The following is a 16,159-nucleotide window of genomic DNA, read 5'->3' on the forward strand; positions in this document are numbered from 1 at the left end:
TAAAGAACGAAAGAGGGGAGGAGGAAGGAGGAAGGAGGAAGGAGGGAGGGAAGGGAAGATGGAAAGAAGGGAGGAGGAAGGAGGGAAGGGAAGAGGAAGAAGGAAAGAAGGGAGGAAGGAAGAGAGGAGGAAAGAAGGGAGGAGGAAAGGAGAGAGGAAAGAAGGGAGAAGGAAGGAAGGGAAGGAGGAGGTGGAATTAGAAAAGGGAGAAGTAAAAGAGAAGGAAGGAAGGAAGGAAGGAAGGAGAGAGAGAGAGAGAGAGAGAGAGAGAGAGAGAGAGAGAGAGAGAGAGAGAGAGAGAGAGAGAGAGAAAGTTAATACAGTTGCCTAATAACACTTGATCTTCTTTCATATTTTTCCTGAAGAGGCGTCTCACATTTTGCTAGTTCAGTCTCTAAGAAGATAACATTTTAATGGCTCGCTCTTAAAGAAGATAACAGTTTAATATTTCGCTCTTTTATAAGCTAGCATTTTAATTTTTCGCTCTTTAACAAGTTAAGGTTTTAACAGGTCATTCTTTAAAATAAAATTTGTTTAATGGTTCGTTCTTTCAGAAGATAACAGTGGTTCACCATCGGAAAATAGAGACACCGGAATGAAAACATACCGTGCGCACTATCGAAAAGAATAATTGTCATCAGCATTATAACAATACTCAAACCAAAAATCTAAGTCATATAAAAACAATACTGTGCTTTTTAGTAATCCTCTTTAAAAGGGCATAAAATAAAGTAAGATGAGCCTGAGAGAGAGAGAGAGAGAGAGAGAGAGAGAGAGAGAGAGAGAGAGAGAGAGAGAGAGAGAGAGAGTGCAACGTACTGGAAGCTCTCAAGTTTATTGTACTGGTAAATACAGAAACGGTATATTTTAATTAACTATTGGGTATGTCGCTAACCTATGCAGTATCTCCAAGAGAAGAAAATTCTAAAAAAAGAAATAAAGTTCGGTTTAATAATGTTATCCCAAATACTAAAATTTATCTATCTATCTATCTATCTATATATATATATATATATATATATATATATATATATAATATCAGTTATAGTTACTCCTTAATCTATAGTTAGTCCTTAATCTACAAGTGAAACAAACTAGTCAAACATTCTAAAGTTAGTCAACTCGCCCAGTTAATGCAGGCAGTCCAAAGATCTGAACGAGAATGGATCACTGACACACTGGCTCCATTCACAAATCCCTCCGGATCAAAAATCCATAGCGTTAGCCGGAATATCAAAATAGGCTTACTGCTCTTATTTCAGGACTTCTGGATAACACTAGGACTCTGAAAATGTATACATTTTTATGATCAATTAAAACTCATAGTTACTTTCAAAGTTATTACTTCAGTCCTGGTCCCAAATATGTCTAGAACCATAAATGCCAGTGGTTATCACGTTCCATTAAATGTCAGGTCGCATTGCTAGTTTCAAGAAAGACACGTCAATCGCGAGGATGGTTGTTCTAACACTTATCCTGGATCCTGATTTCGGAAAGTGCTTTCGACTTTCGCCAAAATTAAACAAATTTTTTCTTCAAGTCTTATGAAACTGGTCCCGTGATTTCGTTTAAATACATCAATAACCTTTTGAGGTATGTCTTGTAACAGACCAAATGATAATTAGAGAAATTCGGGAATGAATACATCGGTTAGCAGCCACACTCAAAACTCTCGGCTAAGTTTACTACAAAAATGAGCCCAGTGTATTTTGCCAAATGGCTGAAATTCGTCTTTCAGTGCCAAAGGGGCTCAGTGCACTGACTAACGACTGACACAGAAACAGATGAGTCACGTAAGCGTTGACATCAAGACCAAACGCTAAAACCGCTGACGTTTACGACTCTTTCAAACTCCTCAAACACATCCAGGCGTTCTGGAAAAAAAAATAGTTAAGAAAAAAATGCCAGCTGACCAAGGCCCACTGTCGTTGATTGTTGGCAGCTGGCGCTAAAAACCTTCAAGGCACTGCATCCCCAAAAGCTCACTCATCATAATGGAAGACGTTTGTGTGTTGTAAGGGTTTGTATTTCTCCTTTTTATTGTGAGATACTGGAACACTGAGATTAAAAAATACAAAATAATTTCAAGGCTCGACAATCAAAGCATAGTTAATATTATCATTCTGCTGAGTGAACACCGTTTATACTTCCAATGTGGAATAACTGTTGAATCGCTGATGTTCCATGTTTTAATAAGTGATGTAGAAATACACGTTTCTAAAATATTTTCGTGATGAAACTAACTTGAAATTCACTGATTTCGAAATACAGTGAATGCCATCCCAGCTTAATATTCTCACGAGCTAGTCTGATTTTACAGTTGACATTGCCGTCACTGTCGATTTTAGATACTTGAAAAGAAAAAAATAATAAGAGAGACGTTAGTGAAATGGACGTTAGAATATCTAGGTGAAAGATTTACGCTTCAAACCCTTGCACTTCATTTCCGTTTATTTTCTGGAGCTCTTTGTCTTGCTGGCCAACCTCTCTAACTCCCTTTTTTCACTTTGCTAAGCGGTGAATGGGCAAAAGTGCCCAGGTGCCTAGCTTGACGGCCTAAATTTCATAAATCACCCTCGTCCTCATTTGCTTCATTTTTACATTTTTTTAAATCATCCTCGTCTCATTTGCTTCATTTTTACGTTTTTTTAAACCATCCTCGTCCTCGTTTGCTTCATTTTTATGTTTATTTTAGATCATCCTCATCCTCATTTGCTTCATTTTCAAGTTTTTTTAAATCCTCCCTCATTTGTTTCATTTTTACGTTTTTTTAAATCAGCCTTATTCTCACTTGCTTCATTTTTACGGTTTTTAAATCCTCATTTGCTTTATTTTCACGGTTTTTTAAAATCATCCTCATCTTCATTTGTTTCATTTTTACGTTTTTTTTAAATCCTCATTTGCTTAATTTTTAGTTTTTTTTAATCATCCTCATTTGCTTCATTTTTACCCTTTTTCCACTCATTTTGGAAATTTCCCATTGAAATTTCACAGACAATAAACTTACATAATACATGATATAAATTCTTTGAAATGCTACCATAAATTACTCCTTATACACATTTATTCACACAAATACCTGTTCTGGCGCGATTTACCTTCAAATACCTATGTATTTCTATGAATTTATCGAAATACAAATACATGTCCATATACATATTCATATACAAGTGGTGGGAACATTCAGCATGAAGAGAAAGATATTCAGATTCACACTGACGTCATCTTTCCTAATATGGACGAGATAATTAGTTATCTTTTTGACATTGTGTAAGCTGATGATGGTCCGGTTGGATATCTAACTAATACTAATACTGCACAAAATTATCTCATTCATAAAACAGTCATCCTTCTATTTTGTAAATGTCCAAAATGAATGAAAAAAAAACGTAAAAATTAAGCAAATGAGAACGAGGATTATTTTAAAAAACGTAAAAATGAAGCATATGAGGACGAGAATGGTTTTAAAAACGTAAAAATGAAACATATGAGGATGAGGGTGGTTTTAAAAAAAAGTAAAAATGAAGCAAATGAGGATGAGGGTGATTTAAAAAAACGTAAAAATGAAGCAAATGAGGATGAGGATGGTTTAAAAAACATAAAAATGAAGCAAATGAGGTTGGTTAAAAAAAAACTAAAAATGAAGCAAATGAGGATGAAAAAAAATTAAAAATGAAGCAAATGAGGATTAGGATGATTAAAAAAACGTAAAAATGAAGCAAATGAGGACGAGGATGATATATGAAATTTAGGCTGTCAAGCTACGCACCTGGGCACTTTTGACCACTCACCGCTTAGCAAAGTGAAAAAAGGGAGTTAGAGAGGTTGGCCAGCAAGAGAAAGAGCTCCAGAAAATCAGGGAAAAATTAAGTATATCTTAGTTTAACCAGACCACTGAGCTGATTAACAGCTCTCCTAGGGCTGGCCCGAAGGATTAGATTTATTTTTACGTGGCTAAGAACCAATTGGTTACCTAGCAACGGGGCCTACAGCTTATTGTGGAATCCGAACCACATTATAGCGAGACATGAATTTCTATCACCAGAAACAAATTCCTCTTGTTCTTCACTGGCCGGTCGGAGATTCGAACTCGCGACCATCAGAGTGGTAGGTGATTACGGAACCCGCTCAGCCAGCGAGGAACTTAGAAAATCAGGGAAATGAAGTGAAAGGATCTAAAGGTGGAACTGGAAGAAAACCTCACAGCTGCACTGGGAAGTTAATAATTGGAGAGGTTGGACAGCAAAAAGAAAGAAGAAAGGAGCCAGGAGTGGAGGTAAAGTAAAAGGCTACAAATTGGTTGGAGCTGGGGGCACATCCAGTTCAAGGACCGCGAGTCATCGTTTTTCTCAAATATCTTTCAAACTAATTGTTTGATCGAAATAGTACTTTGACACAGTGTACTAGACACCTTCCGCTAATTTTCTGGTAATATAGTGGATTGTCAAATGGTTTTAGTTAAGCCGTTTACGCTTGACTTATATAGTGTTGCCAAGCATCGCCAAACTATGCATTCGAACGTCCTTTATCCCCATCCCGTCCATCCCTCTCCCTTCCCCTCCTCATACCTCCCTCAACCCACTTTCCTGGCCCCCCCCATCTCCGCCCCTCCTTTCCTGTCTATGGGGGATAGGGGACGTTCGATTGCGCAGTTTAGGCCTGCTGACTCATGCAACTTTGCCTTTAAAAGTCAAGAGTAAACGCCTCAACTAAAAGCACTTGACAATGCACTATATTGCCAAAAATAAGCGGGTGCTGTCTTGTACACTGTGTCAAAGTACGATTTCGATCAAATACTTAGTTTGAAAGGTATTTGAGAAAAACGATGACTCGCAGTCCCTGAAATGGACAGTAGCAATGTCTACAGGGCAAGCAAATGAGGATCCATGGCAATTACGTCACGCGTTATTGCTTCCTCCTCGTCTGAAGCAAAATGACATCACAAGCTTTAAAGGCTGTTTCAATACACCAGAAGAATTTTACAGAGGATACAGTCATACAATTTCACTTTATCGTGATTAATGGGTAATATAATGAAAACTTAAGTTACTCTTCTTATGAAACCTGAGACGACTGCAACGATCGCATGTGTGGAAAAATACACAGAGCAGTATCAAATTCAATCAATTATCTGTTTTGGAATATAATATATTCGGAGGAAAGAATTACGAATAAAAGGACATTGATCCTGGACAAAGTAGTGAGGCAATTCTCGCTCAGTTATCTTTGTGGGGGAAATTTGCCCCAGGGAATTCTTATATATAGTTTTTCAGTGCTATTCTTAATAATGAACATTCTTTTTATCTTTCCCGAGCCCTGATAAATAGGAGGGTTGGAATCAGAAAGGAAGTCGGAGCGTAAAACATCTGCCAAAACAAATTTTGAAAAGAAACGTTCAGTGAGTCTTAGAAACAAATGGAAAATGCTCATTAATACTAGCGACTCCGACTAGGGATTAAGCTGGGAAGGAGACGAAGATAAAATGAATTCCTTAGAAGAAAAAAAAAAAAACAATGAATCTATATAGAAAATTCTAAATTTTTATCTTGCTAAATAAAGTTGTGACCAGAAATAATATTTCCCCGAATGAGACAATGCGATTAATTCTCAAATCCGGTAAAATGACAACAGTGCTATTAAGTATTTGCATATTTATATGTTCTTAGTTCGAATATTTTTCGTTTGTGAGCTATTATTTGAGCATCAAAAATGTCATACCTTAACAAGTTTATGACATCAGTAAATGAGCAGTGCTGAACGTTACAAACCATTAGAAATGTACAGCACGTCTGACTGTCAATAATTAAATATGTATACACGTACGTGTGTGTGTGTGTGTGTGTGTATGAGAGAGAGAGAGAGAGAGAGAGAGAGAGAGAGAGAGAGAGAGTCTGATTATTTTTAATGGTATGCTACACATCATACACAAGGAAGCAGCCAACTGACCGTTACAAAAGGCAGCAATATCCTGATCTTTTTAGCTCCTATTTTTCATGCAAAATATTTCCTGGCATTTTCAAAACGGCAAGATGAATTGTAATATGTTTTTTCAGCCTAAAAGCTGAAACTCGAGTATTTAAAATAATTAGTTATGGCATTTTTATGGCAAAGAACTAAAATGTCAAATGGGTTTCATTTTAATTAAACCATTAAGGGAAATATATTAATACGCGATGATAATATAAATAAGAGATTAACAAGCAATGAAAGAGAAACAAAAAATAAAAAAAAACACGAGGAACTGGTTACGAAGCGAAAAAATCTCGTCTTCATTAATTAGACAACTCTTAACACAAAGAAATCAGTTCCTATGTTTTATTCCCGTATTTTTTTTTTTTTTTTTTTTGTAAATATCAAAGGCGTTTGCGTAACAAACAGATTTGTTTTTGTAATAAGAAAAGGGTTTATTAAAGGAACGTGAAGACTTGAAAAGGATTTAAGATTTAATCCCCCGCTTCGGATTAATTGATTTTCTTTGACCAGAACGTTTTATGTCGCCTTTCTTGATACGAATCTTAAACCATTCCCTGTTTTTATAGAGTCAAAGAAGCAGTCATGCATGTGAAAACTTTTTTTTATATTCAGAATATTGCACCTACACTGATATTCATGCAAAGTTATTCTTATGCAAGGATTACTGTAATTTGCAGCATTTTGGCAGTTTAGTTTTTTTATGTAAATCCCCGTGGATTAAGTCACAGAAGAAGTTTATGGGGATTCATTCCGTAGGAAAGATCATCAAAGGACACACAGACGTTTAAATGGACAAATTGCGTGGAACATTTCTCACTTTAACGGTCTGTGAGCTGATCTACGATTTGTCAAGCACCGTCCTTCTGCTCCGCGATTCGCTCGCGTTATATTTGGTGATCCTGAATATTATTTTGTTAATTTTTTTTTCTTTCCTAATAACCGATCCCTTCTTTCTGTGTTTCCTCTTACCTTCTGTCATTTCTTTCAAATGAACACCATATTCATTGGAAGCTCGAATTTCAAGTCAATGGGCCTCTGTGGGCTTGCTCCATATGAAAAGGGTTTATCTTCTGTATAATAATAATAATAATAATAATAATAATAATAATAATAATAATAATAATAATAATAATAATAATAATAATAATAATAATAATAATTGTCGATACTTAGTGCTCCTTTTGACTCCAAACTTTAAGGAGTGGACACGTTAAATACCGGCGTTTGGGTATTAAACTCCTGTCTTGAAGTCTATCTCTCATTCACCATAACAAATCGACGTTTTTGTACTCCCTCCAAAAAAGCTGTTCTTGGAGGAACCCTTTAAAGCCGCCTCGCTCTCTCGTTCATATTATGGCGATGGAGAATGAAGGGGGGCAAACATATCAATTAGATTCTCAATGACCTACTTTCAACAAAAAATTTCATTGCACAATTCAAAAGAATATTAATGAGAAGGATGGAATGAGAACGTCTTTGTTAATAAAAAAAAAAAAACGCCAACAACATATATATACAACGTTCAGAACTGCAGTCTTTGGTGACATTTTGGTTTTATATAAATGAAATAGCGAAACTGTAAGTTTATGTCCCTGATGATTCTCTGGTCGAATCATTAAAAATTAACGCTACGTCGATTGATTCTGTTTTTTTTTTTTTTTTTTTATTATTTACCACCACAATATAACTGTTCGTCGGTGATCATTCTTTTGGAATCCACATCATTATTTAAATATATATTAATACAGGAACTGGACAGCAATCATTTCGATTAATTTTAATATCATTTTATTACAATAAACTTCGTAACGAATTTTTATACAAATACCTATGAATAAAAATAACTGACCTATGATGTGCCTGTCTTTGTACGTTAATTGTTTTATAGCTTAAAAAATGCAAACATATTTGAAATCAAGTTATACACTAAATAAAGATTTCCACATTTGGCTTTGTAAAAACGTAGGTGAGATAATAATGCTACTTCAAATATGCTGAAATCGTGTAACTTTCATCGTTACGGAACCAAGAAAAAACAGTTCATGGACTCAAATTTGTTGTACAACTGTAGTTCAACTTTTTAATTCCGTGATTCTGTATAATTACAATTTTTCAGTGATCCCCTGAACTCTGCAAATACGTCACGAAAACAACTTTTTGGTTTTAGCAGGAAATTTTTTAAAAAATGATACAAGTTTTACGTTTTGGACAGTAGTGGCTGGTAAGTCTTTACTCTGTCAACCTTTTCGTAAGTCGTAGCGGTTGGTCATCCTTTATTCTGTCAACCTTTTCATAATAAGTCAATCTGCCATGTTTAAACAACTGAACTTTCATGTGACGAAAGTCTTGAAGAGTAAAAACATCAATAGAGTAATGGTGCCACTACGATTCTGCAATGAACCATTACAAAGATGCTCTGATTTTCTATCCATTTCAAAAAATAATAACAAACACCAAAGCTTACTGCATGTATAAATGTATATTTGTATGTACGGTGATCTAGTTTAGATACAGCGATATGCAGTCGACTTCTACCACTCGCCTATGAGATTCAACATACACATACACAATTATTTATATATATATATATATATATATATATATATATATATATATATATATATATATATATATATATATATATATATATATATATATACAGTATATATATATATATATATAACCAACCTGGGGCTGCCTGGGAGAAATCTGAAGAACTCAGAAAATTTTCCTTCATCCCCTTTGAATTGTTTCGTCGTGCAAAGTATGTGTACTATCATTGAAAATACTTTTATTTCCTTTGATTAATAATTCTGTCTTGAATTCATTACCTTAAATAAAAATTATATATACATATATCCTGGCACTAATCTGATTAAAATGGTGAGAGAGAGAGAGAGAGAGAGAGAGAGAGAGAGAGAGAGAGAGAGAGAGAGAGAGAGAGAGAAATGACTGACTTGCAGTAGCAAACATTCTCGGGTTTTTTCTAGTATGACTTGGTGTTTAACCCCATTCATAAAGGCAATTCATAAATGAGAGAGAGAGAGAGAGAGAGATGGCAGAGGTAGTATGGTGACGTTGGTGTGCGTGGTGGAGGTACTGCCTAACTACACGATAATTAATTTCTGACCTCATTTAAACTGACTTTATAAGGAATACGTCACCGTAACGTCACGAAGCAGTCGCCATAGCGAATTCCGAAGCTAAAAATGGAGAAGAAACGACCGAATTAATGAGGAAATTCGCTTTTGAACGAATAAAGAAAAGGAAATATCATACATGTTGACATCGGTCTTAGCCAGCAGCCACTTAAGATACAGTACTCGTTGGCTATAAAAATATTAAATTATTATCACAACTGTAATTTTAGACACTGTAACAAGAGCTGCAACTGTTTTCAGTTTCCCGTAAGTGTTAACGAACGCTTTCCAGTTTCCTTTGACGTTTCTGAGGGAAAGTCTAGGCCGAAGTCTGGATGGTCTAATACAGAAACTGTCGATAAATGGTGATTTTTAAGTGGATTCAGTATATAGATATGATGATGGTAATACCTCAAGGTACTTAAGAATTTGTATTTTATTGGCAAGGTATAATAAGATACGTTTGGCTTAAGAAAAACACTGAAAAAAATGTGGTATTTTTGTCACAAGTAATTTTTTAATGAGGGGGCAGTTCTATCACAGAAGCATTTAGTCTGCTAATACATGTGCGTGGATGGTTATAGACTCGTTTCGTCTCGTCGATGAATTATTTCTTGGTCTCCAAAGTTGTCTCCATAACTACGACATTTTTTTTTCTTGGATTAAGTAGTTAAATATGATGATGGTAATACCTCAGGGGACTTAAGAATTTGTATCTTATTGGACAGGTATGATAAAGATACGTTTGGTTTAAGATGAGCACTGAAAAAAAGGTGGTAATTTTGTTGCGAGTAATTTTTTAATGAGAGGGTATGTCTATCACAGAAGCATTTGGTCTGTTATTTTTTTCAGTGGCGAGGATTATAAACCACATTTAAACCAATATAGGTTTCCAATGTTGATTTTATTGAGGTAATAAACAATTATATTAATATTTCTCATAAATTATCATCAAATTTCACATAAATTGTAGTAAAAAATTGATGTTATAGGGGATTTGGATTTATTGTATAGGTTAATCATACGTCTGGCAGCGCCGGGAAAAAAAGGTGGAGTGTCACATGAAAAATGGGAATAAACCCAGAAAACTGAAGGAAAAGGTGGCGTAAAAACGAAAATTTCATTTGTTTTGTCTGTGTTTGTATGTCTGTCACGGGGTAGGGGTTTGATTCTGAGTTATAAACCGTTCTGGGGTGACAGAGGCCGTGTGGAAATTTTGTCTGGGTCTGTCAAGCAGTTCAGATTTCTATAGTGGACAAACAAATATACAAACATTCGCTTATATATGTATGTATGTATGTATATATATATATATATATATATATATATATATATATATATATATATATATATATATATATATATATATATATATATGTATACATAGATATATATTTATACATCTGTATGTATATATATTTATTTATATATACATGTATGTATATATATATATATATATATATATATATACATATTGTGTGCGCAAGCATGTATGTTTATTGTGTGAGTATCTCCCCCTTGCAAGCTAGTTCCAAGTGCAAACACAAACGAACTCATAACAACTGAGCTACGGCAACTGCTTTGTTGACATATATTGAAGACCATCTCGGGCAACTTGAACATGGCCAGAAATAATACACCAGTGCTTGGTTATGACCCAATGTCAGTAACAACGGTAGTCTCGCCTGAATACTTCATCCACAATAAAACGCACATTCAAACATATATACACGTAGATTCTAGTTGAAAGAATTTGTTAGCATGTAGTAACGCGATGCATCTTCGCTTGAACTTTTGAAGTTCCAACTGTCTTACAATTGGAACTTCAAAAGTTCAAGCGATGAAGCAATCATTACCACCCTAATGCCATTCTCCTTGCATTTTAATACATTTTTATCTATTCATTAATTTATATTTTCTTTTTGATAATGAATATTTTTTTTCTGTATTTTCCTTTACCTCCTCTTACTTCCTAATGAGCACCATATTCATTGGAAGCTTGAATTTCAATTCAGTGGCCCCTCTGGGCTTGTTCCATATGAATATGGCTCACCTTCTGAATAATAATAATAATAATAATAATAATAATAATAATAATAATAATAATAATAATAATAATAAGAGAAAAAAATATTTTGCATTTTCGTTGCCTTTCTTCTTCTCCCAGATTCCTTGGCTGTATTTACGCAGGCTTGCACGCCACGACCCATTCGCTCAGTTATTTTGACAGCCTGCTTCCCTTCCGCGTATTCCAGTGCTTCTACACTGCGCCAGTTTGCATGTCGATGGTCCTTTTGCACGGACAATTGACTCTAAGGTGCTTTTCCAGGTATGCTTTATGGAGGCTTTATGTTCAATGCTGCCATTAAGAAGGCATATATTGTCCAACGTCCCTTTCCTGGCAAGGAGCCCGTCACCTCCCACAAGGCGTTTGGCACAAGATATTGTCTTTCCAGTTCAATAAGGGGTTACTTATGATTTCCCGGTATGCGATGAATAACATCGTTGTGTTCCTCGAATCCGTTACGGAATGCGATGAGGTAAAAAGGAATGAGCAGAAAAGAATGAGGCTATACTAGTTCCGGCGAGAACAATTTGTTTTTTCTTTTTTTTATTGGGGGGGGGCGCGGCTAAAGATGTGTCTGGAGTTACTGAGGCTCGTTGAATTATTCTTTTGTTGCATTTTGATCATTACTTTACCAAGAAGTGAATGTCGCCAGCATTCTCCACATAGTTTTGATTAAGTAAGATTCTCCTTATTTAGGAGCGTCATCGAGTTTACTAAGCTCACCTACGATTAATTTGTCTTATTTGGCTACAGAAAATATATAAACATTATGCTGTACTGGTTCCTGTTCTGTAATATAGTATCAATATTGCACAACTAATGAAAAGCAGCAAAAATCACAGCGATTTACAATTTACTCAAAATAATGACATAAACAAAACAAAAAAAAAAGTCGAGGAAACACCTGAGACCTTTCACCTTTCAAATGCACAACTATTTTGTTAAAAGAAAAAAGCCATTGTGAATGGCAGCCTAATACCCTCTCCGAGACTATGCCCAAAGAAGGTAAGCAAAGGATACAGAAAGAGGAATAATCGGTTTAACGTACTAAAGAAGCAACACCCTAGATGACGCAGTCTGCAATCTAGCAAAACTTCAGCCCTTTACACCTTGACTTGGTTTCCAGTTGTGAATGTTTACCTGAAATTCTTACAGCTATTTAAAGAGAGGTTACTATCAACGTGAGTATGTTTCAATGAATGTGGCTTTTCACGGGGCCAATCGGGTACCTTCAAGAGTTGTAAATAAAAGATAGGTTGCAGGAGAATATTCTGGAATTAAACAGCACTACTGCTAGCAATAATAAGAAACGTAAGTGTCTAAAAATTAATAAAACGCGGAGCAAAATGAAAATAAAACAGTAAAACAATGTGCAAATTCATGATATAATAATAACAACAACAATAATGACTTTAGTCATCATAGTGAATAGAGAAATAGTGATGAATAGCGTCAAAATAAGAAAAACAGATCAAAGAAACCATAACGAAAGACATCAGCAAGAACAGTAACATTTATATTTCGCGTTAAATAATTAATAATGATAATATTAATAATAATAATAATAATAATAATAATAATAATAATAATAATAATAATAATAATAATAATAATAATAATAATGGATACGGCTTACTGGTAATAATAATAATAATAATAATAATAATAATAATAATAATAATAATAATAATAATAATAATAATAATAATAGGTATATGAAGAGACGAATGATACAAAGGGGATTCGTCCTAGATTCTGTAGATGGAGGATGAAAGTGGCAGTAACTGTTCCTTTGTTTAGATCCACCCTTTACTAAAGGGATACGGCTCATTGGTAATAATAATAATAATAATAATAATAATAATAATAATAATAATAATAATAATAATAATAATAATAATAATAAAGAAGAAGAAGAAGAAGAAGAAGAAGAAGAAGAAGAAGAAGAAGAAGAAGAAGAAGAATAACAGGAGGGCACAGTATCGAATTAATGATGGTGAAAATAAAAGTTAAAAAGATAATTGCAACGAGAACAAATTATTATAATCCGAGAAACTTTACTTATCAGGCATCAAAATGTGAAAAGACGTGAAAAAATCTGAAGCAAAGCTGCATTGTTGCAGTTACTGTAGTTTCTGATTCACTTTCTCTGTTTATTGAGCCCGTAAACACACACACACACACATATATATATATATATATATATATATATATATATATATATATATATATATATATATATATATATATATATATATATATAATATATATATATATATATATATATATATATATATATATATATATATATATATATATATATATATATATATATATATAATCACCCGATAATGCTTCTTTCATTTTCCACGGATCGGATGAATCATTTTGACCTACCAGAAAATCGAAGCTTCACAATGTGACAAACATCTCTTACGTGAGGAAGGTAAAAAAAAAAACGCGAAAGAAAAAACGACTGTTAAAAGGCCAGTGGTAATAACTCTCTCTCTCTCTCTCTCTCTCTCTCTCTCTCTCTCTCTCTCTCTCTCTCTCTCTCCTTCTCCTTCCGACAACCCTGCATATCATAGACAATTACCTGGGCTTGAGCGACGGCCTTTACGGTCTTTTAAAGCCCGCATTTGATTTACGAGAGTCGCATGTGCGCCGTCGCCCATTTCTGTCTTCATTGCTCATACATCCGACGGGAATGCGTTTGCAAGGTGAAGGTATTAAGAGCGTTCACTTGCGCCACTAGATTCGGGTGGAAGTCGGCGAGTGGTCGGGGTGCAATGGAAGTCGGCGAGCGGTTGAGGTGCAATGGAAGTCGGCGAGCAGTCATGGTGCAATGGAAGTCGGTGAGCGGTTGCAGTGCAATGGAAGTCGGTGAGTGGTCGCGGTGCAATGGAAGTCGGTGAGCGGTTTCAGTGCAATGGAAGTCGGCGAGCAGTCATGGTGCAATGGAAATGGGAGCGGTTTCAGTGCAATGGAAGTAGGTGAGCGGTTTCAGTGCAATGGAAGTCGGCGAGCAGTCATGGTGCAATAGAAGTTGGTGAGCGGCTGAGGTGAAATGGACGTCGGTGAGCGGTTGCAGTGCAATGGAAGTCGGTGAATGGTCGTGGTGAAATGGAAATCGGCGAGCAGTTGCAGTGCACTGGAAGTCGGCGAGCGGTAGTGGTGCAATGGAAGTACATGAGCAGTTTCAGTGCAATGAAAGTAGGTGAATGGTCGTGATGCAATGGAAATCGGTGAGCAGTCGTGGTGCAACAGAAGTCGGTGAGCAGTTTGAGGTTCAATGGAAGTTGGTGAGCGGTTGAGGTGCAATGGAAGTCGGTGAGCGGTCGTGGCGCAATGGAAGTTGGTGAGCAGTCGTGGAGCAATAGAAGTCGGTGAGCAGCTGAGATGCAATGGAAGTCGGTGAGCGCTCGTGGTGCAATGCAAGTACGTGAACGGTCGTGGTGTAATGGAAATCATTGAGCGGTTGGAGTGCAGTGGAAGTCATTGAGCGGTTGTAGTGCAATGGAAGTCGGTGAGCGCTCGTGGTGCAATGCAAGTACGTGAATGGTCGTGGTGTAATGGAAATCATTGAGCGGTTGGAGTGCAATGGAAGTCATTGAGCGGTTGTAGTGCAATGGAAGTCGGTGAGCGCTCGTGGTGCAATGCAAGTACGTGAATGGTCGTGGTGTAATGGAAATCATTGAGCGGTTGGAGTGCAATGGAAGTCATTGAGCGGTTGTAGTGCAATGGAAGTCGGCGAGCGGTTGTGGTGCAATGGAAGTCGGCGAGTAGTTTTAGTGCAATGGAAGTCGGTGAGCGGTTGGAGTGCAATGGAAGTCGGCGAGTGATCCTGGTGCAATGGAAGTCGGTGGACGGTCGTCGTGCAATGAACCGTGTGAAAAAGGACGTAGTTCATACTGGGGATATCACTGAGATACTTCAGCTGTAGTAAAATAAACAGAATATAATGAATTGGGAGCTATAGTCCTGTACTTAACATAATTATGATTTATAAAATCACTTGTGTACCCACACAGAGAAACATTATGGCAATATAAGATTCAGAGACAGCAAGATCCGACCCTAGACACCTTCAGTCTCTTTACTACACTTATTTGAAAGATGTTGCGCCCGGCAAGATGGCGGCAAGTCTAAACGTGGAAGTTTATTTCCCGTAGATTACCCCTGTTACATGCAGAAAAATGTATTGCCTTGTATTATACAATTTTTTTAACACTTGGGGAGAGAGAGAGAGAGAGAGAGAGAGAGAGAGAGAGAGAGAGAGAGAGAGAGAGAGAGAGAGAGAGAGATGTATGACATTTCCAATCTTACGATTTCGATCGCAAGTAATTCGATATCATGAATATAATGAATACAGTCTTTAGGCCAAAGGCCAAGCGCTGGGACCTAAGAGGTCATTCAGCGCTGAAACGGAAACTGACAGTAAGAAGGTATGAAAGGTGTAACAGGAGGAAAGCCTCGCAGTTGCACTATGAAACAACTGTTAGAGAGGGTAGAAAGTAAGGTGGAAGAAAGAGAATATGAAAGGAGGTACTGTAAAAGGAACGAAAGGGGTTGCAGCTAGGAGCCGAAGGGATGCTGCAAGGAACCTTAAGCAGTGTCTGCAGTGCACCGCATGAGGTGCACTGACGGAACTAGCCCCCTACGGCATGATTCGATATCGAATCCCAAAAAAGACTTAAACACTGGATGAGAGAGCTGGAGAAAATGTAAAACATTTCCACCCTTATAACTTTGACAATCAACCACCCACTCCAACGGGGCGAATGATTGATGAAACCTCGCAAGCGAACATAAAGTAACTGACGTGTAAGCTGGTCTTTCCATTGGTGCGGTTATCACAACTGAATCTTTCATTGTGAGAATAATTGCTCTGGACATTTTTCCCAGCGTCTGGTAATGTTCGCCGTTCCATTTTTGATGGGCTGAGGCACGGCGATAAGAGTGTCTCTTGAAAATCGAG

At 36.4% G+C, this 16,159-nt stretch overlaps 2 protein-coding genes across 2 annotated transcripts in view; one reads left to right on the top strand and one right to left on the bottom strand.

Moving 5' to 3' along the window:
• LOC136847165 (platelet glycoprotein V-like) overlaps positions 1 to 16,159 on the top strand; it is a 440,086-nt gene that overhangs the window by 279,338 nt on the left and 144,589 nt on the right. The window lies entirely within an intron of this gene.
• On the bottom strand, positions 14,185 to 14,652 carry LOC136846897 (putative proline-rich protein 21). Its single transcript, XM_067118151.1, has one exon. The coding sequence runs from the start codon at positions 14,650 to 14,652 to the stop codon at positions 14,185 to 14,187; it is 468 nt and encodes a 155-aa protein (XP_066974252.1).

The sequence above is a fragment of the Macrobrachium rosenbergii genome, chromosome 16 (assembly GCF_040412425.1).
Source record: "Macrobrachium rosenbergii isolate ZJJX-2024 chromosome 16, ASM4041242v1, whole genome shotgun sequence".
NCBI lineage: Eukaryota > Metazoa > Arthropoda > Malacostraca > Decapoda > Palaemonidae > Macrobrachium > Macrobrachium rosenbergii.

Bases quoted from the DNA above. Each gene is read 5' to 3' on its own strand.
- LOC136846897 (XM_067118151.1), bottom strand. From the start codon at position 14,652: ATGATTTCCATTACACCACGACCGTTCACGTACTTGCATTGCACCACG.